The 23,731-nt window shown below is 41.4% G+C and overlaps 1 protein-coding gene across 8 annotated transcripts in view; it reads left to right on the top strand.

The window, feature by feature from the left end:
- The first annotated feature begins 8,411 nt into the window (after positions 1 to 8,411).
- Mrpl39 (mitochondrial ribosomal protein L39) overlaps positions 8,412 to 23,731 on the top strand; it is a 75,345-nt gene continuing 60,025 nt past the window's right edge. For 3 of the 8 annotated variants that reach the window (XM_076943098.1, XM_034515902.2, XM_076943097.1), the window contains exons 1-8: positions 8,413 to 8,823; positions 9,360 to 9,566; positions 11,336 to 11,475; positions 12,891 to 12,990; positions 13,960 to 14,027; positions 16,368 to 16,480; positions 19,520 to 19,585; positions 21,685 to 21,838. In XM_076943098.1, coding sequence (XP_076799213.1) covers positions 8,760 to 8,823; positions 9,360 to 9,566; positions 11,336 to 11,475; positions 12,891 to 12,990; positions 13,960 to 14,027; positions 16,368 to 16,480; positions 19,520 to 19,585; positions 21,685 to 21,838 — 912 coding nt within the window. In that variant the 5' untranslated portion in view covers positions 8,413 to 8,759. Of the gene's footprint in view, positions 8,824 to 9,359; positions 9,567 to 11,335; positions 11,476 to 12,890; positions 12,991 to 13,959; positions 14,028 to 16,367; positions 16,481 to 19,519; positions 19,586 to 21,684; positions 21,839 to 23,731 lie in introns of all 8 variants that reach the window. The other 5 variants (XM_034515900.2, XM_076943096.1, XM_076943100.1 and 2 more) reach the window with 3 other exon arrangements.

Genomic DNA, 23,731 nt, shown 5'->3' with positions numbered 1-23,731 from the left:
GGATAGAAACCTGTGAAGACAGAAAGATGGATCAGTGAGTGGGTAAGGACACTTGCCACCACTTAGGCCTAGCCTAAGTGGCAAGCTTCAGGTTTGGTGAAAGACCTTGCTATAAGGTTGAGAGAGAAGAAGACACCTGACTCTTCTATCGCTTCTGTTAGAATCCAGGCACACACATGTACGCTTACATCTCCCCCCAACCACACAAAACATTGTTATATAAGATTTCATTTGAATGGCTGACTCACTTTGGGTTCTATAACAACATCAATATGCATGAGTTAAATATAGAAAGAAGCTCCAGCACGACTCTAGCTTTAGAAGTTCCGACTATTCAAAGGGTTCACGGAATTATTAATTCGGAAGGATAAATTATTTGGTGAGAATTGTGTAAAGCATCCTTGAATCTGTCACGTGTAGCAACTCTGAATTCTGAGAAATTGTTACTGGCATTTGCAAACATGGCAGAAACTTAACATACTGTTGCCAAACTATTTGCTTGTTTGAATGCCCAAGTTTCCTTCTCCCCCGTCACATGCCATGCTCTGTTGCCAACACTTATCAAAATACTCCCACAGTTGTCACAGAGACAATTGTTCTGAGGGTTACTATGTCTTTATTCTCCATGTCCTTACAAATTCCTCATCTTTATACTTCCTGGAGACTTATGTGAATAATGTAAATAATGTATGATACAGTGGTTAGATCCAAAATTTTGGAATAAGGGTCACATAAGCAATAGAATGAAATTAGATTGTAAAGTATGCCTGCCTGCCTGCCTTCCTTCCTTCCTTTCTTTCTTTCTTTCTTTCTTTCTTTCTTTCTTTCTTTCTTTCTTTCTTTCTTTCTTTCTTTCTTCCATTTCCTCCTCCTCCCCCTTCTTCCTCCTCCCCCTGTTCCTCCTCTTCTTCTCCCTGTCCCTGTCCCTGTCCCGCTCCCTCTCCATCTCTCCATCTCTCCCTCTCCTCTCCCCTTCCCCCTCCCCCTCCCCCTCCCCCTCCTCCCTCTCCCTCTCCCCCTCCCTCTTCCCCTCCCCCTCCCCCTCCCCCCTCCCCCTCCCTCTCTCCCCCTCTCCCCCTCTCCTTCTCCCTCTCCCCTCCCTCTTCCCCTCCCCTTCCCCCTCCCCCTCTCCCTCTCCCTCTCTCTCTCCCTCTCCTTCTCCCTCTTAACATTTGGATTTTCATAGGACAGCTATTATTGTGCAAAGTGAAACAATGAAAGTCTAGAAACAAGCTTAAGGGAGAAAGACTTTAGACAAAAGCGCCAAGTAAGTACAACTGGGTATATTTATTCTAGTCAAAGTGTGCAATTGTGTGGTGCAAAATGTAACAGGAGAATGTAGGGATAACACACAAACCTTAGAGCCAGAGACTGTGGAGAAGTTTGCAGGGTTTGTGATGATCCCAGTGGGTCAGTGACAGCCTGGGTTTGAAAACTATTTCACATGAAGCAGGGCAGGTGGAAGACTAGAAAAGTGTGATCCTGGACCTCTGCCTCAAATCTAAGATGAAGCAAGTGTAGCTCTTCTCTACAAGAATAGTGGTCACAACTATCTAGAACATCTCCACTTTGTTTTGGATGGTTAGTAGCTTTAATAGTCACTGTGGTAGTCCTATCACAATGACAAGTTGATATAATCTTGAGCAAGCACTTCCACATACCTTTACAGAAAAATTAGACAGGTGTTTACTGCAGCAAAACTCTCAATCTTAAATGTACTATGGGAGCACACACACACACACACACACACACACACACACACACACACGGTGGACGTGATTTAATAAATACACTATTTTATTGCAGGCCTAAGCATTGGAGAGCTGGGGTGTGGTCTAGCCTTTTCATACTTTTGTACATTTTATGAGTCTATGGTGTCAAGTGGCTTTTGAGTGATCATGAATCTGTTATCAGCATGGACCAGGGTCATGAGGGAATGTATTAAAATTTAGACATTTGTGTCCCAGTACAAAGAACTGGGGAAGGAATTCATAGACAACACTGAAAAAATAGATGGTTTTATTTTGCAATATTTAAAATCTAAATATATTTACATTGTTTTCACCTTCCCTCTTCTCTTTCCACTCGCAGCCATGTCTCACCTTTTTTTGCCCCCTCTCAAATTCATAGCCTTTTTTTCTTTCTTTCACTTTTTCTTATTATTGCATGCACATGCTCTCTCTCACACACACACACACACACACACACACATACACACACACACACACACACACAAATATAAACAAATGCATACACATACACAGAAACAATATAAACCAAAGCTTCCTGAATCCTGTAAGTATTGCTTGTATGTATATGTGTTTAAGCCTTGGTATCGGATAACAAATTAGGGAGTTTATCTCAGAGATAGACTATTTTTCATGGAGTTTTTTATTTTTATTTTTTTAAGAGCATTTTCAGGGTTGGAGGTAGACTGGAGAACTGGAAAGGGCTAGAAGCTCACAGGCCCTGACCCAGAGTCTTCACTCTTTGTGAATCATTCCCACAGTGACCAACTTGGAGTTGTATCCACAGTGATACACTTGGTGCTTGTGGGCTTTTCTCATGAATGCTGTACAACTTATAGGAAGTTGGGGTGAGGAGGGATTTCCAGTTTTTGGGGAAACTGGCTTCCTTTGTAGATACATGTCTCCCTGTCTACCCTAGTATCCTTCCACAAAATTTTATGGTTGGGAGAGAGCGAAGAGAAGGCAAGTTGTAGTTAAGGGACAATGAACAAGGACAGGTGGGTCAAGAATTTAAAACAATATGAAAATGAAGGGAAATTATGACTAATTAAGAAAGAGGGATTGTTAGGGAATTTGATTCCGTTCACTGACACAGAAAGAGGCTTTCTAACTAGCACACCAGTAGTATTAAAAGCAATTGACAAGTGGTGCCTTGTAAAACTAACATAAAGGTATTTACACACACACACACACACACACACACACACACACACACACACGCACGCACGCACGAAAAAAAAAGGGAATAGAAGCACTAACCAATTCTTACTCTGTTCTTCAGGACCCATGCAGTTCCACCCTAAGCTTCTACATAAGCTGCATTCTGATTGGTCAGATAGGCTTTCTCAGTCTGAAGTAGGATCAGGGTGCCCATTTCCAGAAAACAGTCTCTTTCCTTCAAAGGAAATTCCTATGAACATATGTACATCTTTGAAATTTTAAACAGATGGGAGTGGGAATTCTTGCGATGTTCCCCCCAAACGATGAAGTGAAGGATTCGTTGCCCCTGTGGCTGTCACAGGCTGGGATAATTCTGACTGATTTAAGGACCACATGCCACATGCGTTGGGAGTCCTAACATTTTTGGCATGCCCTAGTGTTTCCAAGAAACCCAGATGCCACACGAGCATTCTGGATGACCTTGAGCCAAATACCAGTCCCTTTATGATTCGTTTTTCACTGGCTGCAAACCGAGGGGGAGGGGTGGAATACGTGATCTGTGATCTGCACCGTCTCTTCAAGTCGTGATTTCGTTTGTAATTTTCAGCACTTTATTGAATCATCAGCAGTTGAAATAAACATCCTTTGTGTTTAAGGATGAAGGTTATGTGCTTCTGCACCGCCACAGGAAACTGTGTAGAAGTCCACGATCCATGCTGCCACCAGCTGCTTTGGCCAGGAAGTTTCTTTTGCAAAGATATCGGTGACTGCAGACTCATAACTAAGAATGAGCTACACTGAAGGATTCTGTGAAAACCCCCACATTTTCCCAACCCCCAAAGAAACAATTCAAACAGGAAGCCATTGGAAAAATCCTTAATAATTGTGATAATGATGGATGTAGAGTGTGGCTCTTCATAGTCTTCATAATTGATGTTTTTTTTTTATGCGGGTGGGGATGAGGAAGGAATCAGTTTTCCTTTTTTTTTTTTTTTTTTTTTTTTGGTTTTTCAAGACAGGGTTTCTTTGTGTAGCCCTGGCTGTCCTGGAACTCTCACTCTGTAGACCAGGCTGGCCTCGAACTCAGAAATCCACCTGCCTCTGCCTCCCAAGTGCTGGGATTAAAGGCATGCGCCACCACTGCCCCACAAGGACTCAGTTTTCTTTAAGGGGCTGGTCACTGGGAGTTTGGACATGCTCCAATGAATATATGGAAAATACAAATTGGTCTTGGTGGGGTTTTTGTTGTTGTTGTTTGGGAGGGGGGCACAAGAGTGAGAGGGACCTGGGAGAAATGGGAAGCAAATGTGACCAAGATGTATTGTAGGAAATTCTCAAATAATTAAAAAAGGTATTATGTTGTGGGAAAATGAGTGAAGAGTAGAAAAAGCCTTAACACGTGTGTGTGTGTGTGTGTGTGTGTGTGTGTGTTTATGGTTTTGTAAAACAAAACAGAAAAACATTATCGACAAGCAATACTATACCTTGATGGCTTATACCCTTGGTTCCCTCTTTAACGTTAAGAAAGAACCGGCAAGATTTTCTTATGGCCTAAGGAGGAACAGGCTGGTATAAATGGAGGGATTGAAGGAGGCAGTTGCATTGTTCATCTTTGTTCAAACCCCGAGCCATGTGTATGCTGGGTAAGCATTCTACTACTCAGCTATGTCCCTGGGCTTTTGTACATCTTTCCATTCAACTGCTTTTTATATTTCCAGAGATGCCCGGCACACACAGGCATGTTCCTGGGAAGTCAGTTCACAAAGGACTTGATAAAGAACGATAGTAGAGGAACCAAACCATTTAACTTCATGGATCAGCAGAGAGGAAAAAAAATTACACATTTTATCCTTTGTTATTTTACAGCGTATGAATCATTGAAATCAGAGCCTTGATGCAAAAAAAAAAAAAAATGATAAAAAATGTGTGTGTCTGTGTGTGTGTTCGTGTTTATGAGGAGCATGTAAAATCCATATCAACTACTCCTTAGATTACATTTATGAAATGTAGCTTATTTCATGTGCTTCATAGTTCCGATTATAAGTACTATGGTCAATCCTCAGCTGTCTAATAAGTTTTGAAACCCATAGCCATGTATACATTAAAGCTACAATTCCACTTCTCAGGAGCAGTGCCAAGTAAAACATTGAATGTGGAAGGAATGCTGAGGTAAACTAGCTCCAGGGAGACCAGGATGCTCTTCACGGTGGACTTTGACTCAAGGTCCATGGTTCATGACGGTTTTAACAAATGTTCTTTAGACTTGGTTGGCCAAGACTGTGTGCAGTTAATTTTCTTCTTTTGACTGTCATGTGTAGCCAACCTTTCCTACCTGCTTGTTCTTTGCTTTCACAGGCTGTCCTGGTTACTTCTTTTGCCAACTTGACACAAGTTACGGTTTTTTAGAAGACGAGATCTTAACTGAGGAAATGCCTCCATGGGCTGGTTTGTAGGCAAGCCTCTGGAGCATTTTCTTTTTAATGATGGATGTGGGAGAGTTCAGGCTGTTTCCAGTGGATTCACCTTTGGGTAGGGGGTATAAGAAAAACAAACTGAGCAATCCAGGGGCAAGCAAATCAGTAAGCATCACTCCTTCATGGCTTCTGTTTCAGTGAGTGCTTTCAGATTCCTGTCTTGGATTCCTGCCTCACATCCTCTCGTGATGAAGTGTGACCAGAGAATTTTAAGATGAGATCTTCCTCCCCAAGTTGCTTCTGCTTATCTTTAATCATAGTAATAGAAACCTTAACTAACACACAGGCATTTCTGCTGATTCAAATCCTAGCATGTGAACTCAGTCTGCCCCCAGCTGTATGCTGAGCTTTGGTTTTCCCAGAAAACCACTAACATACTTTGTATAATTTTTCCAGGCACAGACTCATAGTTTGATATGTTGCAATTGGACCAAAAGAGTGAAAATAAAGATATATATTTGGTTTAGTTCAGAGAAGTTTCAAGAAGCATGTGTGTGTGTGTATGTGCGCGCGCATGTGTGTGCATGTGTGTATATGAGTGTGTGCACATGTGTGTGCATGTGTGTGCACATGTGCATGAGTACACGTGTGTACATGTGTGTGTGTGTAAAAAGAACTGGGATGAAAGTGATTCACTACGTGCTTTAACATTTTTTTTTGTAAAGTTTTCTTTCAACAAATATATAATAATTTGAAAAATAAAATCAAATGCTGAGATTCAAGGCACAAATTTTTGAAAAACAAAATCAAAGGCTTTGGGAACAGCATATGACATTTGCCCAATAGAAAAGGGACATGGGTTGCTCTGTGGTTGGTTAGATGATACTTAAGATTAGGTGACTTTCATGGCTAGAGAGATAGATCAGTCAGTAAAGTGCTCGCCATGCAACCATCAGTAGCTGACTCTGAGCTCAAGAAGCTATGTAGAAAGGTAGTTGTGGAAGCACACCTTTGTAATTGTAGCACTGGGAGGCAGAGGGTTGGCTTCCTTGAATTCGATAGCAAGACAATATGGCTTATTTGGTGAGTTCCAGACCAATGAGAAATCCTGTTTCAAGAAACAAGCTGGACAATGCTCAAAACCTACCCTGAAATTGACCTCTGGTCTCCACATGCATACCTACACACCTGTACACAGGATATTTGAATGGCTCCAAGCAAACTTTGTCTAGTTTTTTTTTTTTTTTTTTTTTTTTGAGACAGAGTCTCACTATGTAACTGACAGATCGCAGACTTGCTGTGTAGACCAGGTTGCCCTCAATCTGTCAGAGATCCTCCTGCCTCAATCTCCTGAGTGCTGGGATTAAAGGTTTGGGCCAAAACATTTAGCAACTTTCCTTACTTTAGCATTCCACGACACTTTCCTTTGCCTGAACCAGTTATGAAACTGATAGCTGCAGAATGTTGATTCTTTTCCATTAATCATCTATCATTTTTTTTTCTTGATAAAGAAATCTTTTCCTTTATTTCCTACTGCTATCTACTTCTGAACATTACTATGGACTTGGTACTTTTTAGTATATATATCTTTTTCCACAGGCTGGATGTAAGATTTATTATTGGACACGATTTGGTAGGGTACAGGAGAGCACAGTGGAAGTCCTTAGGAATGCAGGGCTCTCCACTTGTTTAGGAAACCGTATGTATATTTGGTACTGCAGCCATCAGGAATGAACAGTGTCTCATCAGCCATGTCTTCAAATTCATCTGCATTAAACTTGGTGAAACCCCACTTCTTTGGGATGTGGATCTTGTGGTGGCCAGAGAACTTGAGCCTCAATCATGAGGACAGGCACGCAGAAAAACCATATATATATTTTGAAGGAATTCTTGGTCAAAAATCTATCTTGAGTAGGTCTCTCCAACTCTCCAAACTTTGCCTGGCAATTGACATTACACTTATCATTCAAGGCAGTTGTGAGTGTTAATTAACAATTTTATAATTGGCATATGTTCAGTACTTTTTGGCCACTAACACCTGTGGCATCCTTCCGGCAAGACGCTCCGATCAGCTGTGTGCAGATGTGCTTATGATTAATTTTTCTTAAGTTAACGTTCAGTGGCTTGTTTTAAACGTGGCCGTGAACTATAGTCTTTCTAGGTGGGGTTAAATGGACACAGTCTCTAAAGGCTGTGAAACTGAAAGCCTTCAGGGGAACCATAAAACATTTAAGGAAGTAACACACACACACACACACACACACACACACACACACACACACACACACACACACACACACTTTTCCAGGCTAGATTTAGAAGTTTTATTGTTGAGAAAAGGTGTGCTACATAGCTAAAGCTTCTCCAGCTCCCGCCTAAGCCCTCTTGAGGAGGGATTGCAGGCATTCGATAATAGTCTCAGCCGAGGATTTTACATGAGAGATACTCCAGTGCAATATTGAATAATTGAATCCAAATTTATACTTATATTTCTTACCTTAAAGATGAGGATAAAGTCTTTAAGATAAGGGCACTTTCCCTATGCAGTTGTAAATATGTTTTATTTGGGCCAAGGAGACAGCACATTTGAGCGGCATAAAGCACAGTATTTGTGTCCCAGCTGACCCTTCCGTCTGGTGGCGGTGTACTCCACAAGTTAAAAGTAGGGATCATGTGTAAATTCCTGACTAAATTTATGAAACTATATTGGATCAGCTTTGAGGAAGTATAGAATGCTGCTCCAAAAGTATCATGCTGGCACCACAAAGGCGTTAGATGTAGCAGTATTTTTTTTTTTTTTTCCGAACAGTCATAACAAATATTTGCTGAGCGCCAAGCACGGGGTTTGAGCTTCTGGGAAACATCCACGGGCGAGACACAGTTTCCCGTTTACTCCGTGCAGATATGCCTAGATCACTCGAAAAGAGTCCTAGGAAGTTCTTTCCAAAATCAACATGATGTGTTTCCAAGAGCACGGTCACGTGGCCAATGAAACGGCGAACCGGGTTCAGACCCACTGCAGCGACCTAAAATCTCACTTTTGCAAAACTCTTTATTTCCACCCTCTAGAGCTGTATCCAGTGTGGTGGCCAGACTGTCAAAGCAACGCAAAAAAGTCGTCCTCTAATTTTTCTGCCCGGAAACTGGAGTCCTCCTGAGACAAAGACTCATGTGTGACTCCTCTGTCCAGGAGACACTTTTGTTACTCCTCAGGGCAGGGGGTCAACCCTGAACCAAGGATAATATTCGCACTTAGACCACCGGTGACCAATCCTCGGAGAAGCGCGCATGCGCCCCCTCGTGGCGCGGCGCAGTCCTAGCATCCGGTCCGGAGCCGATCGGTCCTACGGAACCTCCACCGCGCGTTCCGGGTTTCCGGGGGGAAGAGGGAAGAGAAGGACCTGGGCGCCGAGCTCCTTTGGCTGCCTCGGAAGCCATGGCTACCGCAATGGGAAGGCTGATGCTTTGGCGGCCCGGCCCGGGCGGCGGGGCCCTCTGGAGTGAGTTTTTGCATTTCCAGTCTGGGAAGACAATTTGGGGTGCAGGAATCGATGGAAGAAAAGGGATGCGGGCATGGGCGGCTCTTGTGGGACTTTTAGGAAGGAGCCCCAGTCTTCTGCAAACATGTTCCCATCTCTAGGGAGTGAGTACTTGTGCTTGCCAAGCCAAGTCCCTTGCGTTGGGGTTTGGATGAAAAGTTCAGCATTTCTCATGCTAGATATTTATAGTTTGAACATGGGATTTCCTCTCTCCTGGAGCTTTCTTGTTTCCTCCATACCCTTTCCAATTACAACTTTGCTCTTCTTCCCACCGAGTCTGGTTTTGGGACGCCGCTGAGAAAATCAGTGATGATATGAGACTAAATCAGAGCCCGGCGTTTTTCGTTGTTGGATCCTAAATTATTAACGTTATAAGATGGTTTAAGTTTGCCTCAGTCGAATTTTTGACGTATGTTCTGCAAAATTCTACCCCTTTCCATACTTGTTACAGGCCCATAGTAAGGTACTCATTTATTTAATCTTTGATTTCTTCCTAGGATTCATAGCGACATCGCCAGCTACCGAGCTGTCACCCACGGAGTTGACAGAAATGCGGAATGATCTGTTTAATAAAGAAAAAAGTAGGCAGTTATCATTAACTCCCCGAACAGAGAAGATTGAAGTTAAGCATGTTGGGAAGACTGATCCTGGCACTGTTTTCGTGATGAATAAAAACATTTCAACTCCTTACAGTTGTGCCATGCGTAAGTAGAACAGCTTTGACCATTTTACACGAGCTACGCAGAACACTGCAGAGGGGAATATGTTGCAGTTACTTTGCGAAGCTATGAAGCTATAGAGTTTATTTGCAGCCGCATTGACACCCACTATCCCTTTTGCTTTGTGGTACTGTGGATATCGCAGCATTTCTGTGGTGTACAGGTTGTCTTCAAGTTTGCCTGAATATGACTAAGTACAGGTCTCATTAAAGTATTTTGAAGGGTTTTTTTTTTTTTAATTTTCCTTTTTTTCTGCTTTTTTTCTTTTTAGTTTTTTTTTTCCTAACAGATTATGTGTCCCATCACCTTCCTACTTATCTTGTGTGTTGTGGTTTTATTTAGTATGTATGAACGGAAACGTAAGTATAGTGAATGCTATGGTTAGTTGTTGTGTTTCTATTATTATCGAGATCCTTGGATGTCAGGTACTGAAGAGATTTGGATAGGGCTTCCATAGGTATGATTTTTAAGTTGAAATACCTCCCAAATAGTAGATAGGCATGGTTGGCTGTTGGTTAGCTTTTAAAGGACTCAGTAATAATGCCATTCAGTTAATTGACAGCATTGGTTCTAGAGAAGGCATGTGTATTCCGTCTCACTCCACTCTGGCAGTTAAACAAGCACTGATGATAATTACTCAGTTGGTTTTCATGTATTTCGTAGCATGTGCTGCGTGGTAGACAGTAGGAGACTGTTGAGGAAAGTAAGACCCCCATCACGCCCGCTAAGACCTCTGTTACAGAACTTACGTTACTTGTTGATGTTAGACTCCAGTTTGATAATTTTTGTGAGTATGTGTAAAATATGTATTCAGGGTTAAAATTGTGTTAGGTTTGGTAATGGAACAGATTAGAGGTGATTGGTTTACAACAAATTCACATAATTTTACAATGGTAAGTGTAGTATTTAATTTGATATGTCTGTGTCATGGGATAATGGAAGAAAAGGTGGTTTGGGAACAAGACTCTAGGATAATTTAAGGAAATTTATGTGTGTGTATAGATATTGTACTTGGTGGTTTTTGTGTGTCAGCTGGACACAAACTGAAGTCATCAGAGAGAAAGGAGCCTCAGTTGAGGAAATGCCTCTATGGGATCCAGCTGTAAGAGATTTTCCCAATTAATGATCAGTGGGGAGGACTCAGCCTATGGTGGGTGGTGCCATCTATGGGCTGGTGGTCCTGAGTTCTATAAGAAAACAAGCTGAGCAAGCTATAGGAAGCACGCCAGTAAGCAGCACCCTTCCATGGCCTCTGCATCAGTTACTGACCCCCAGTATCCAGCCCTGCTTGAGTTTCTCCAGTGATGGATTATGATTCTGAAGTGTAAGCCAAGTAAATCCTTCTGTCCTCAACTTGCTATTTGGTTATGGAGTTTGGTCGCAATAATAGAAGCCCTGATTTAGACGGATATACTTTCCTTGTGTGTGCTTCAATCCATGTATTCATGTTGTTTCTCTTTGAATATTTAATTATAGCTCTTTCAAGATTACTTTGTTAATTGGTAGATTAAATTTAGACTAGACTTAGCTTTAATAAATATTGTTAAAGGTTTTGGTAATTTTGTTAAGAATGCTTTTGCATGTTGATTTTTAAAAAATTTGTGTATATATGTATTTATGTATATATGTTTCTGCAAAAATTATCCCCAGAATATTACTTTCATTGTTCTGTTTCATAATGTAGCGCTTAAGCATGTAACCTTTCATTGTAAATTCTTTTACATTTAGATCATAAATCAATTTTCCATTCCTAGATCTGAGTGAGTGGTACTGCAGTAAGTCCATTCTGGCTCTTGTGGACGGACAACCATGGGACATGTATAAACCTTTGACCAAGTCTTGTGAGATTAAATTTCTTACTTTCAAAGACCCTGACCCAAGAGAAGTGAATAAGGTATTTTCCTGTTTCTTTCAGTTTTTTTCTTCTCTTTCTAAATCAAACCTATATTCTATGGTGTATATAGTCTAAAAATATGGCCAAACTCTTAGGTGGTATTCTACTAGATAATGTTTTACTGGTTAGGTTAGGTCAAAATACTAGTGTTATCAACTTGTCTGTGTTTGGATTGAGAAAACTATAGGGCATGTCATTTGTGCTTATTATTTTTGATAACCCTCTATATCACCGGGAGTTCCACTCCTACTGACATAACTTTGTTCTGAAATTACCATCTTCAGTGGATGATTTTAGTAACTTTTTGTGTCTGTTCCATCCTCAACCTCCTTATTTTTACTGTGTAAAACATCATCTTTTACAGTTTTATTAAGTTTTATTAGTGACTTTACAGGGTCTATATGTCTTTTATCCCTGAAGAACCTGCCTTTGTGGTAAAGCTGACATAGCTTTCTGGTGCCCCATGATGGGCCTCCGGCCTACTGCTTTAGTGTTACCACCTACAGGATCTTTTCTTCCTCTCCCTTGCCGGTCCCTGGCGTTTTACACTGTATTATCCTCCCTGATTTGCTGATGCTCTTCCTTCAATGCAGGTCACTTTATTCCCCCTTTAAAATTGTGTTTTTATCTTATGGTTCAGTTAAAGCCATCTGTTCTGTGGAACCTACTAGGTTTCTGCTTGAAAAACTTCTTTAGTCTCTAGCATCCCTTGGCTAGTTTCTCTTGATACAGTATTTTTATATTGTTGGATGCACTAGATTCCTGCTTCTGTAAATATAGAGATGATTCCTTCTTGGATCTAGTTCTTGACTTTAGATGTTAATAAACATCTGTTGAAATGATATACTTAGGGGCTGGAGAGACAGGTCAGTGGTTGGGAGCACTTGCTGCTCTTGCAGAGGACCTAGGTTCAATTTTCAGCACCCATATGGTAGTTAACCCCCACCTGTAGGAACTCTAATTTGTGGGGCTTCAGCCTCCTCAGACACCCACATTCAGGAACGCTTAGATACACATACAATGTAAAAAAGAAGAAATGACGAACAAGAAGATGGTAGTATCATTAGCAGTGGTAACACTGAGCGTTTATCATGTATGAGCTACTGGTCTAAGTGATTTATTTATAGGTGATCATTTAATCTCAAACTCTAAAGAGCAGGTGCTTTCCTTCCCATTTTCCTGTGAATACATGATAAAGAGAGCGTCCATATTATGACTAAGTTACTGGTTATGAAGTGGTAAAGTCTGGATGTGAACCTCGTATTTTGGCAAAAGCACAGTAGGTTTTCATTGTGTTAGTGGCATGCTTGCAGTGGGAGAATGGTCAGGTGTTGGAAAAACATGTGCTAAGCGAAGTGTTGGTTTAGCTTTTAATTTGTAGAGACTTTGGTAAATCAGTGTGTCTCTTTCTTTAGGCTTACTGGCGTTCTTGTGCCATGATGATGGGCTGTGTAATAGAGAGGGCATTCAAAGATGACTATGTGGTCAGCTTGGTCAGAGCGCCTGAAGTGCCTGGTAATGTATAATCAGGATTTATACTTTGAAAATCTGCAAATGTTTTGGTATTTATTTTTGATTATCTACAGAAAATTTATTTCTGATTTTATGTACTGTCTGATTTTATGTATACTACATGTACTTCATGTAGTATAGATAATAAAATTACTCTGTTAGGATGAAGTGTGAGTAATTTGATAAGTTAGTAATTAAGAATAAAATTAGTTACTCTTAAATACAGATGTCATGGAATTACACTGTGATAGTGTTTTTGCTTTGTTTTGTTTTCATTTTTAAGACCATGTCTAAGTTGAATTTGTGGGAGGGTGGAGAAGATGGGTCGGCTGCTGAGAAGAGCTGCACTTACTTAGGTAAATCCAGCTTTCAGACACATGACCAGAATGGGGTGCCATGTTAATGAGGTTACAGAGGTGCAGGGTTACAGAGTCTGTAATCTTGTCAAAATGAGAATGGATAGGAGGACCAATGTGCAAAATTTTAAAAAAGTACATATTTTGTGTCAAAATACATGAAAGAAGCACAGAAAATGGTTGTAAGAAGAAGTCCTACAACAACAAAGATCTCTAAGAGAGATGATAAAGAAATTAGCGTTTCCTGTGTGCTTAGCCATTTCCATAGATTGCTCCCGTGGCTTGCTCAGCCTTCGTCTAGCACCCAAGAGCACCAGCCTTTTGTGGTTTTTGTGTGTAACATTCACTGAGATCCCTGATAATGTTCCCGAAGAAAATGTCAGTGATTAGGAAAAAAGGTGCTTTTCAGGCTGAGAAGATGAACGAATGTTACAGTGGGGGTTTTATGAGTCCCTAGCAAGCAACCAGGTGATGAAAATGGCTTCCTAGCTTGCAGAGTCAGGGGCAGCTGTTCCCTTTCCCTTTTATTATTAGCTAATCAGTTGTTGCAGGTTAGTAACTTTGCCCTAACTGATTTGCCTTTGCTCTTTCTTTTTACCTGCTATTGGATTTATAGTGATTGCTGGGGCCTTCTGCTATGATGTCGCTTTGGATAAGAGACTGGATGAGTGGATGCCAACAAAAGTAAGTTATCTTCAGCCAGAATGGTGCTGCGGATAGTGCTGAATGGCCCTGCACATTGACGATACTTATGACAGTCTCTCTGGAAGAGAACTTACCTATCATCTGTTCTCTGTCAGTCATCAATTTATCATCTACCTATCTCTATCAGTCTACTGGTGATTTTTCATCTTATTTGTGATACATAGGTGATACATATGATTGTATTAGGACAATCACAATAGTGAAGTCAGATGTTGTAGTTTTATTCTTGGTTGGCTTTTTCTTTTTTGTTTCTGTTTTCAGTTTTTTGTTGGTTTGCTTTTTTTTTTCTTCTCCTTGAGACAGGGTTTTATAGTATAGCCCTGGCTGTCCTGGAATTAACTGTGTAGATCAGGTTGCCATCAGGCTCCTAGAGATCTGCCTGCCTCTGCCTCTGCTTCCTGAGTGCTGGGATTAAAGGTGTGTGCCACCGTCCTAGCTTTTGAAGTGCCATTCTTGTGAAGCAATACTTTGTAGGATATCCAGAATATAAAACATAGAAGCTGGTCTGGAGAGATGGCTCAGTAAGAATGCTTGCTGTGTGTGCTGTCTAGTGATTGATGTGGGAGGACCCAGTCCATGTCAGTGGTACCATCCCTGGGCTGGTGCTCTTGGTTGCTACAAGGCGGCAGGTTGAGCAAGCAGTGGAAGCAGGTTACTAAGCAGTACTACTCCATGGCCTCTGCATCAGTTCCTGCTTTGAGTTCCTGCCCAGACCTCCTTTGATGATGGGTTGTGATGTGAAAGTGTGAGAGAAATAAATCTTTTCCTCTTCCAGTTGCTTGTGGTCATAGTGTTTTATGACAGTAATAAAAATCCTAAGATGCTGAGTTCAAATCTCAAGTGTTCATGTGAAAAGCTCTGGGTATTTACTTGTAGCCCCTTGCACAGTTGGGAGTATTGGAGCAGAGATGGGTGCAGGATAGTTGAGGGTTTGCTGATTACCAGCTGAGCTTCAGGTCCTGTGGCCAACACTATTTCATGGTAATATGGGAGGTAGGGGTGTAGAGCATGTGTGCAAGTAAGCAAGACACCTCATACCTGAGTACCTGATGTTCTCTTCTCCATCACGTACCTGTCACCTTAACAGGTATACATACACTACACTACCCCTCTCTCCCTCTCCCTCCCTCCCCCCCCCTCTTGTCCTAGAGTAGAGTTTGAAAGCTACCACCTTAAACTATTTTAGTATTTTACATGCAGTGAGAGTCTTTATATGCAGGTGTCATATCATGAAGGAGATGTGGTCAGAGAGATGACTCAGTAATTAAAAGAGCATGTGCTGTTCTTACAGAGGTCCTGTGTTCTGTTCCTAGCACCTACATCAGGCACTCATAACTGCTTGTTACTCCAGTTCCAATAGATCCGACACCCTCTTCTGGCTTCTATAGGCAGTTGCACACACCAACATACAAATCAGTAACCTGTTTGGTTTTTTTTTTAAAGGTAGAAGGTTAGATATGAAAAAAAAATTGACCTAAATAGCAATGATATACATATCAAAACCTCAACTAGTTGTATATTTTCTGCTCCATAAATAATGGTGATCCTGAATGATCTGGGATTTGCTGACACTACATAACTGTTATTTTTAAAACAAAATTCCAAATGTTTGATTTGCCAAATAAAGACTCAGGAGCCAGATGATGGTGAAAGCCTGTTACTTCAGAGAAGTAGCTAGCAGACCTTCCTACTCCACAGACACCTCTGAAGAGGAAGAGCTTTTTTTCCTCCATGCTGTCTAAAATATCCTTCAACTCAAAGACCCTCCTTTCTCTTTCCTGGATTCTCCTATGTTCAATCCCTGTCAACTGGTTGCTCGCTCCACCTCTTGACCTCTTGTTGCCTTTGTTTAGTTCTTGTTTACAGAAAGCTCCTGGGTTAAAGGTGTGTGCCAGGGCTGAGCCACACCACAACAAGAAGCAGGTCTTTCCGGTTCACAGTCTTGGGCTTCACATTGTGATCAAATATCCTGTGTCACGTGACCAGTAAAACTGAGGAATGAAAACTGACTTTTTCCTCATGCATTTATTGAACTAGGTTTTAGCACATTTGTAGGTCTTATTGCTCATTAGTGTCTCTACTTGTTGCATTATAATTTTAGTCAGCATTTATTTTTTTAATTTCTGGAATTGAACGAATCCGTGTGGTCTCCACACTGGAACACCATGAATGAAAAATGTCCTGCTATATTAGTTTTTCCCTTTTTCCTTCTTTTACACTTAGATCCGTGCCACTAAGTGTGCATTTTGTCTTCCGACTTCCGACTTACAGTGAATGCTTTTGGGTGAATGGTTACTAACGGTTCTTTCTTTTTTTCAGGAGAACCTACGTTCTTTCACAAAAGATGCCTATACTTTAATATATAGGGACCTTCCCTTTGAAACTCTGGAAGTTGATGCAAAAGTGGCATTAGAAATATTTCAACATAACAAGTAAGCACTGACTGCATTTCAAACAAGGCTGATCTCTAAGAATAGCATCTAATGAGGAAAACTCAGCTGCTAAGAAATTTTGTTGTTTTATTTTTCATATATATATATATATATGTATATATATACACACATACACACACACACATATATGTGAATATATATATATATATATATATATATATATATATATATATTTCTTTTTTTTCTGGTACTGGGGGTTGAACGTAGAGACTTGTGCATACTAGGTAAGTACTCTTCCATTGAGCTATATTTCCAGCCCTCTTTTTACTTTGGATTTTGAGACAGAGTTCTGCAGGTAAAACTTCTCATTTTCCTGTCTTAGTATTTGGAATTCCTGGGATTGTGTCCCTCTTACATGTCCATCCTCACCAGGAATTTTTATAATTGATTTATATAAGGCATCATTTTATTTATTTATTTTTTGCCCTAAGATTTTTTTTTCTGTAATACGTTGCTCTTTTTTTTTTTTTTTTTTTTTTTGTTTTGTTTTTTTTTGTTTTGTTTTTTGAGACAGGGTTTCTCTGTGTAGCCCTGGCTGTCCTGGAACTCACTCTGTAGACCAGGCTGGCCTCGAACTCAGAAATCCGCCTGCCTCTGCCTCCCAAGTGCTGGGATTAAAGGCGTGCTCCACCACCGCCCGGCTATGTTGTTCTTTCTGTATTGTCATTTATTAATCTCATTGCTGACTCCTGTGAAAAGTCCCTACTCCCTCAGTAACTTTCTCATGTCTTAGTTTTCTGTTTTTTAGGTTGGGCCTTCCCTTTTTATACAGATAGTATGTTTCTCCTTGTCTTTCCCCTCTGATAACCTGTGTATGTGTGTACTGGGCAGCCTTCCCCCCTCATTCTTTGACTCCCAGTGAAAAGGTTGAGATTGAAAATACAAGTGGTTTGGACAAGATGCTGCATTCAGCTCCTGCTCTGCTCTGTGTGAAATAGCATTTGAGGGATTTGTCATCTTGCATGGCTTCTCACATCACTTTTACCCTCAAAATTTGTAGCTTCCCTTCTATATGTATTTGTAGGAATAAACTGAATTTGAGTGTTCGTATTATAGAAAGGTTAAAGATAACTGCAAAGGGAAATCTGTGTTGAAAACAAAGACATTGTAGCCCAAAGCCACAATGTACACCTTGGAGTGACTAAAGGACATGGATTAGAATTTCCTTAGGTGTGCAGCAGTGGACTCACATTCTCACGGGGATATTTTGTCATTAATATATTCTTGAGCTAGGTTAAGAGGCTCCCTAATTTATTATCTAGCTTGGCATCTTGCAAAGCAGTATACGCTGTAGTATCTTCCAGAGACATTAATTAATGCTGATGTGAAAGATACACAGCATAGTTGCAAGACAAAGGCCTCCCAAAGGTTAGAAGTCAATGTTTCCAAAGGATTGACTGTGAAGCCCTTTCAATGTTTTTAGCATATTCTAGTTCAGTGTGTGATAAGAGGAAGAAGCATAACTTTTGAAAATTTAGGAGGAATGAATGTTGGATTGTGAAAGGCCATTTGGTGACTGGGCCTTCTGCTTCTGAGAGAACTGGAGGTACCATCAGTGGCTCACAGCGACAATGAGCATTTCATAAAGGGGGGTTAGGAATGACATATTCAAGGGAATTGGCACCTGTATTTGCATGGGTGTCTGGGAGAAGAAGGATGCCAGGTGTAAACCAGTGCTCCCACTGCACCTTCCCTGCACCTCCTCAATGCATCTCTACTACACCTCCCCACTGCACCTCCTACTGTCCTCATAATTCATGACATCATGTTCATGCCCACTTGATATCTACTTGGCACTTGAGAATAAACAGACAAGTTCTTACTAAGCTTTTACTCAGGTGGGCTGTGAGTTCTGCATATGTATTAGTTAATACTGACAGAGCAGGATACCTCCACATTGCCCCATCCTCTGCCCCTTCCACTACCCTTCCCCCCTACCCTGCACCTACACTTTGAGAGACTTCATACAGTAGAATTGGTAAGACTTGGTGATGCAGTTGATACAGGGGTGTGGTGTTAAAAGAATCAAGGGAATCTCTTTGGTTTTTCACTTAGACTCATGAATGGTTGTGTTATGATATTAAGGTAGGAAATGCATGAAAACCATGTTTAAATTTGAAAAGAGGGAGACTTTTTTGTTGTTCATTTTGGTGACTGGGGATTTAAGGAGTTTGTGGAATACTGCCTTACTTAGGTTTTCTATTGCTGCTACAAAAACACCATGACCAAAAAGCAAGTTTATTAATAAATGAATAAAAGGGTTTATTCAGCTTACACTTCCAGATCATAGTTCATCAAAGTCAGGATAGGAAGAAGTCAGGCAGGAGCTAATGCAGAGGCTATGGAGGGGTGCTGTTTACTGGCTTGCTCCTTATAGCTTGCTGAGTATACCTTCTTATAACTTATAGAACTCAGGATACTAGCCCGGGGATGGCATCACCCACAGTAGGCTGGGCCTTTCTCTGTCAATCACTAACTGAGAAAGTATATTACAGCGGGATCTCATGGAGACATTTCCTCATCTGAGGCTCTATCGTCTCTGATGACTTAACTTGTTCAAGTTGACACTCAGTATTAGCCAGAACAAATACCCTGGTGGATCTCAGGGAGTTTGGGTCTCTAGCACAGAAGAGAGACATGCACTAGGGCAGAGGTGTGGGGAATCTTAACTGCATCAGTGGAAGCTAACACTTGTAAATCAAGAAAGCTACATCAAGGCAGATGGCTAAGTAAAAGTGAGGGTGTAGGATAGACTGTCCTTAAGGGAAGGGAAATGGAAGATGGCTAAAGAGCTGGATTAGCAGGCCACGGTTGGGTCCCTGAGCCAGTGGGAAGCACTGTGAGAAGTAAAATGAGCAGAGGGAAGGATCAGAAGTGTCTGCTGGCTTGGTAACAAGCAAGTGTTGTGACTTGAGTGGGAGGACTTTGTTCCAGCTGTGGGATAATTGAAGCCTGGGGCAGGGAGGCATCTTTAGATGTTTTTGTTAGAGTTTGACTCGTGTGTGTGCTGCTTTTCAGGTACAAAGTGGACTTCATAGAGGAGAAGGCATCTCAGAATCCCGAGAGAATAGTCAAGTTACACAGGTAAGAGTCTAAAATCCGGCGGCCCTCTACAGTAAGCCTAATCTTGTCCTAGCCAAGTGTACACAGGAGATGCATGCAGACTGGCCTGTGCTGTCCTGAGCTCGCTCGGTGGCTTTGTTGGTGTTGGAAGTAGTGGTAGCTAGCAGTTTCACATGGTCTCTAGGATTAGCTGTGCTTTCTGTTTTCTGTTTTATCTATTTTCTACCTTTCTGTTTGTTAATTGAGACAGTGTCTCTGTAAACTGGGCTCAAGTATGTCAACCTCCTGCTTCAGCCTCCTGAGTGCTGGGATTACAGGCATATGCGACCACATGTGATTTTATGATTTATTTTTAATCAGCTGAATATGGGGAGCCGACAGAAGGCGGCTAACATCCTTGCAGCCATTTGAGCCAAATACTCTGATAAGAGACTTGATTACAACAGCCTACAACAGCTGAGCACACTCTGATAACTTAAAGGTGTGATTTAGAGATAAGACCTAAGGGCATGACTTAAAAGTGTGACTTAAAGGCATGGCTTAGAAGTGAGACATATAAAAGGCAAGAGGCAGACAGAAGAAATTATTAAGTATTAGACACTTGCACTTGGATTAGAGAACTCAGAAGAAAGCAACTAGGAATTAGACACTTGTACTTGGATAAGACTCGAGACTAGAACTTGGAATTTGGAACTTGGAGGCACTAGGGACTAGGAACTAGGGACTAGGAACTCAAGACGTGGGACTTGGACTAGAAAGAGAGACTGAAGAATAAATGGGATTGAATTACACTCTGTCTGGTCTCCATTCCTCGTCTGTCCTCACTCTCCCTCTTGCTGAACCCCAACCCGTGGACTGGAGCAGCTTGGGACAGTGCGGGCTCTAACAATTTAGCCCCTAAGGCTTTTGGCAGTGTGGGTAAGCGTGGGGTAGTGCGGTTTGCAACAGCTGAAGATTTGAAAATGTTAAAAAAAGTAATTTTTGAGAGTTGATTTTGAAATTGGGCAAACCATTAAGATAGGAATTGGACATGAGATGTGCGCTATAAATGCTGTTATTTATGGTTCATGTGACTTAAATTGGAATGTACTCTGTTGGAAGGATGAAGAAAATCCACTGCTTATGTTGACGCTTTCCCATGGAGAGCAATGTCGAGGAGAGAGGAGAGGGAGGAGGAAGGGGAGGAGAGGACTGGAGCTCATGGTTGCACACTTCCCTGTGTGTGCATTCAGAGGCCAAAGCACACAGAGTGGCTTCTACTGGCCTCTGCCTTATTCCTTGAGACATGGCTCTCAGTGAACAGGAAGCTTGTGGCTTCAGCTACACTGGCTAGCCAGTGAGGTCCAGGATTCATCTACCTCAGTCCCCTAGCACTGGGGTTACAGGCATGAGTAGCTCTGCTTGGCTTTATGTGGGATCTACAGAGTCTTTATGCATGTACAAGTACTCCTATAACTGAGGATTTCCCCCAGCTCTAAAGTCACAGGGTGTTTTTCTTTCTGGAACAGTCCTTAATTTCTGCATTCAGTGTGTTCTGCATACAGAATTACAGACTTGGCTACTGTGGTTATTGGTACTAGTTATTAGTCTTAGACAAGTGTGCTCTGCATACAGAATCACAGACTTGACTACTGTGGTTACTGTAAGGTTATAGGTACTAGTTATTAGTCTTAGACAAGTGTGCTTACTGTGGTTACTGTAGATTATAGGTATTAGTTATTAGACAAGTGTGTTCTGCATACAGAATCACAGACTTGGTTATTGTAAGGTTATAGGTACTAGTTATTAGTCTTAGACAAGTGTGTTCTGCATACAGAATCACAGACTTGGCTACTGTGGTTACTGTAAGGTTATAGGTACTAGTTATTAGTCTTAGACAAGGTGGATGCTGATAGCATGTGTTCTGTGACTCAGAATCCTTTATATTTGTATGAATTAATAAGAAAAGATTTGTCTTATCATTTCCAGTTTATCCTCCTGACATTGTAGATCAGGGCTTGTGACGGATGGTTTGAGTTACATTACTTTTGAGTTGAGATTCAGCAGGAGAAGTAGATTTTTTTCAAACAACTGTGATTTGCCACTAAGGTTTTCTTTGCTTATTTTCTCTATCAAACCAGAATTGGCGACTTCATTGACGTTAGTGAAGGCCCTCTTATTCCCAGAACAAGTGTTTGTTTCCAGTATGAAGTGTCAGCGGTCCACAATCTTCATCCCAGCCAGCCCAGCCTCATTCGCCGATTTCAGGGCCTGTCCTTACCCACACACTTGAGAGTAAGTAAAGCCGAAGCTCCAAGCCTTCTAGGCTGGGGATATGTTGATTCTAGACTTGATTTTATAACGCTTTGAAGAACAAGCATTTCCATTTTCCTTGTGTTCTACTAATAATTTTGCAAACTTCTACATGATTTGAAACATACTTGTTTAGGAGTAAAGGTTCATTCAAGGAAGAAACAGTTGTTGGAAGAATTCAATCAATTCAAGATGGTATTTTTAATTTTCCAAATTAGCCTAGGAGAAAAAAGTGATGGTGTACTGAGGCATGGGCAGTTATTAGCCAGTGAGGCCCCTAGGTGCCCTGTAGCCAGTGAGGTCCCGGGTACGCTGTTATTGAGTAAGGCTCCCGGGTGCCCTGCTAGCCTGCGAGACCCTGGGTGCCCTGTTAGCCAGTGAGGCCTCAGATGCTCTGGGCCTCATACAGCACCCTCTTCCCACATTACCCCCACTTCTTGCTAAGCTTTTCCTTTCACTCTTTTGTAAACGTTGGACTTTGTGGTAATTGCAGGTATGAGAAGTAATAGGTGTCACACACCCGTGGCTGTGTTCTTCAGTGCTGATGTCTTAGAAAACATGCCGCAGTTGGGGTACGGACACAGCTATAGGAAAATGGGCTGGGTGGGGCTGCTTCTGCACTTTCAGTTCTGCTCCCCTGGTCACATGCACCACCTCTCAGGCCAGTGTTCATTGCTGTCGTATAAAAAGGGCACAGAATGGGGTAGAGTAATCTCCTATTTTATTGGTCTTTGTCAGAATTGCATTTTTCCCAGTATATTTGTTTGTTTGAGATCGGGTCTCCACATACCCCTGGCTGTCCTGTTCAACCTGCCTCTGCCTCCAAAGGGCTAGGATTAAGGCATGTGCCATGATGCCTGGTCAGTTTGTTTTTATGAATTAATTTTATTAATTGATGTTTCATGTATACAGTATACTGTGGTCATATTTATTTCCCCTCTTCCCTTAGTTCCTCTCACATCCATTATCTTCTAACCCTTCCAGCTTTGTGCCGTCGTTTTTATTTCCCACCGAGTCCAGCTTGTGCTACCCATCCATATACTACTCATGGGTCTTAGGTCATCATTAGAATGTGGTAGACCTACCAGGGTCCCCACCCTTAAAGGAAGGCTGTCACTCACTCAGCTAGGAGTGGGAAAAGTGGTGGGAGGGGGAAGAATTTTAGTACACATGATAGAAAGAGGAAAAAGGCAGGGGGATGATGGGGAGGATGCCCTAAGTGGGGAAGGGGTGTAGGTGTGGGGTGGAGAAATTGGGTGGAGGAGAGGTATCTTATTCTAAGGAAATTTACAAGAGCCATATGGAACTCATATTTTAGAAGCTTCCTAAATATATATGCATATATACTTTTATATAAAAATTTAACTACTGTAATTCCTTTGCATTTCATTTAACTTTAGTCTAATCATTTTGGAATCACAACAGGAATTTCTGTAAACCTCTCTAGCAGTTTGGAAAGAATTATGTTTTGTTTTGGTTAGGGTTTCCATTGCTGTGAACAGACAGCCATGACCAAGGCAACTCTTATAAGGACAACATTTAATTAGGGCTGGGTTACAGGTTCAGAGGTTCAGTCTATTATCATCAAGGCAGGAAGCATGGTCCTGGAGGAGCTGAGAGTCCTACATCTTGTTCTGAAGGCAAGGCAAACAGGAGAAGACTGGTTCCTATCACATGGTTTGTATGCTGGCCTCAAAGCCCACCTCAACAATGACAAACTTCCTCCAACAAGGCCACACCTACTCCAACAAGACCACTCCCTGGGCCAAACATATTCAAAACCACCAAACCTTCAATATGTTCAGTTTCCTAATATATTAATATGGGATATTTTTCAGATATTTAAATATTTTTTCATTTCTTTCCAAGTTTTCT

This window comes from Arvicanthis niloticus, chromosome 12 (assembly GCF_011762505.2).
Source record: "Arvicanthis niloticus isolate mArvNil1 chromosome 12, mArvNil1.pat.X, whole genome shotgun sequence".
NCBI lineage: Eukaryota > Metazoa > Chordata > Mammalia > Rodentia > Muridae > Arvicanthis > Arvicanthis niloticus.
The sequence above is the reverse complement of the archived record's forward strand: the minus strand, read 5'-3'. Positions and strand labels throughout refer to the sequence as shown.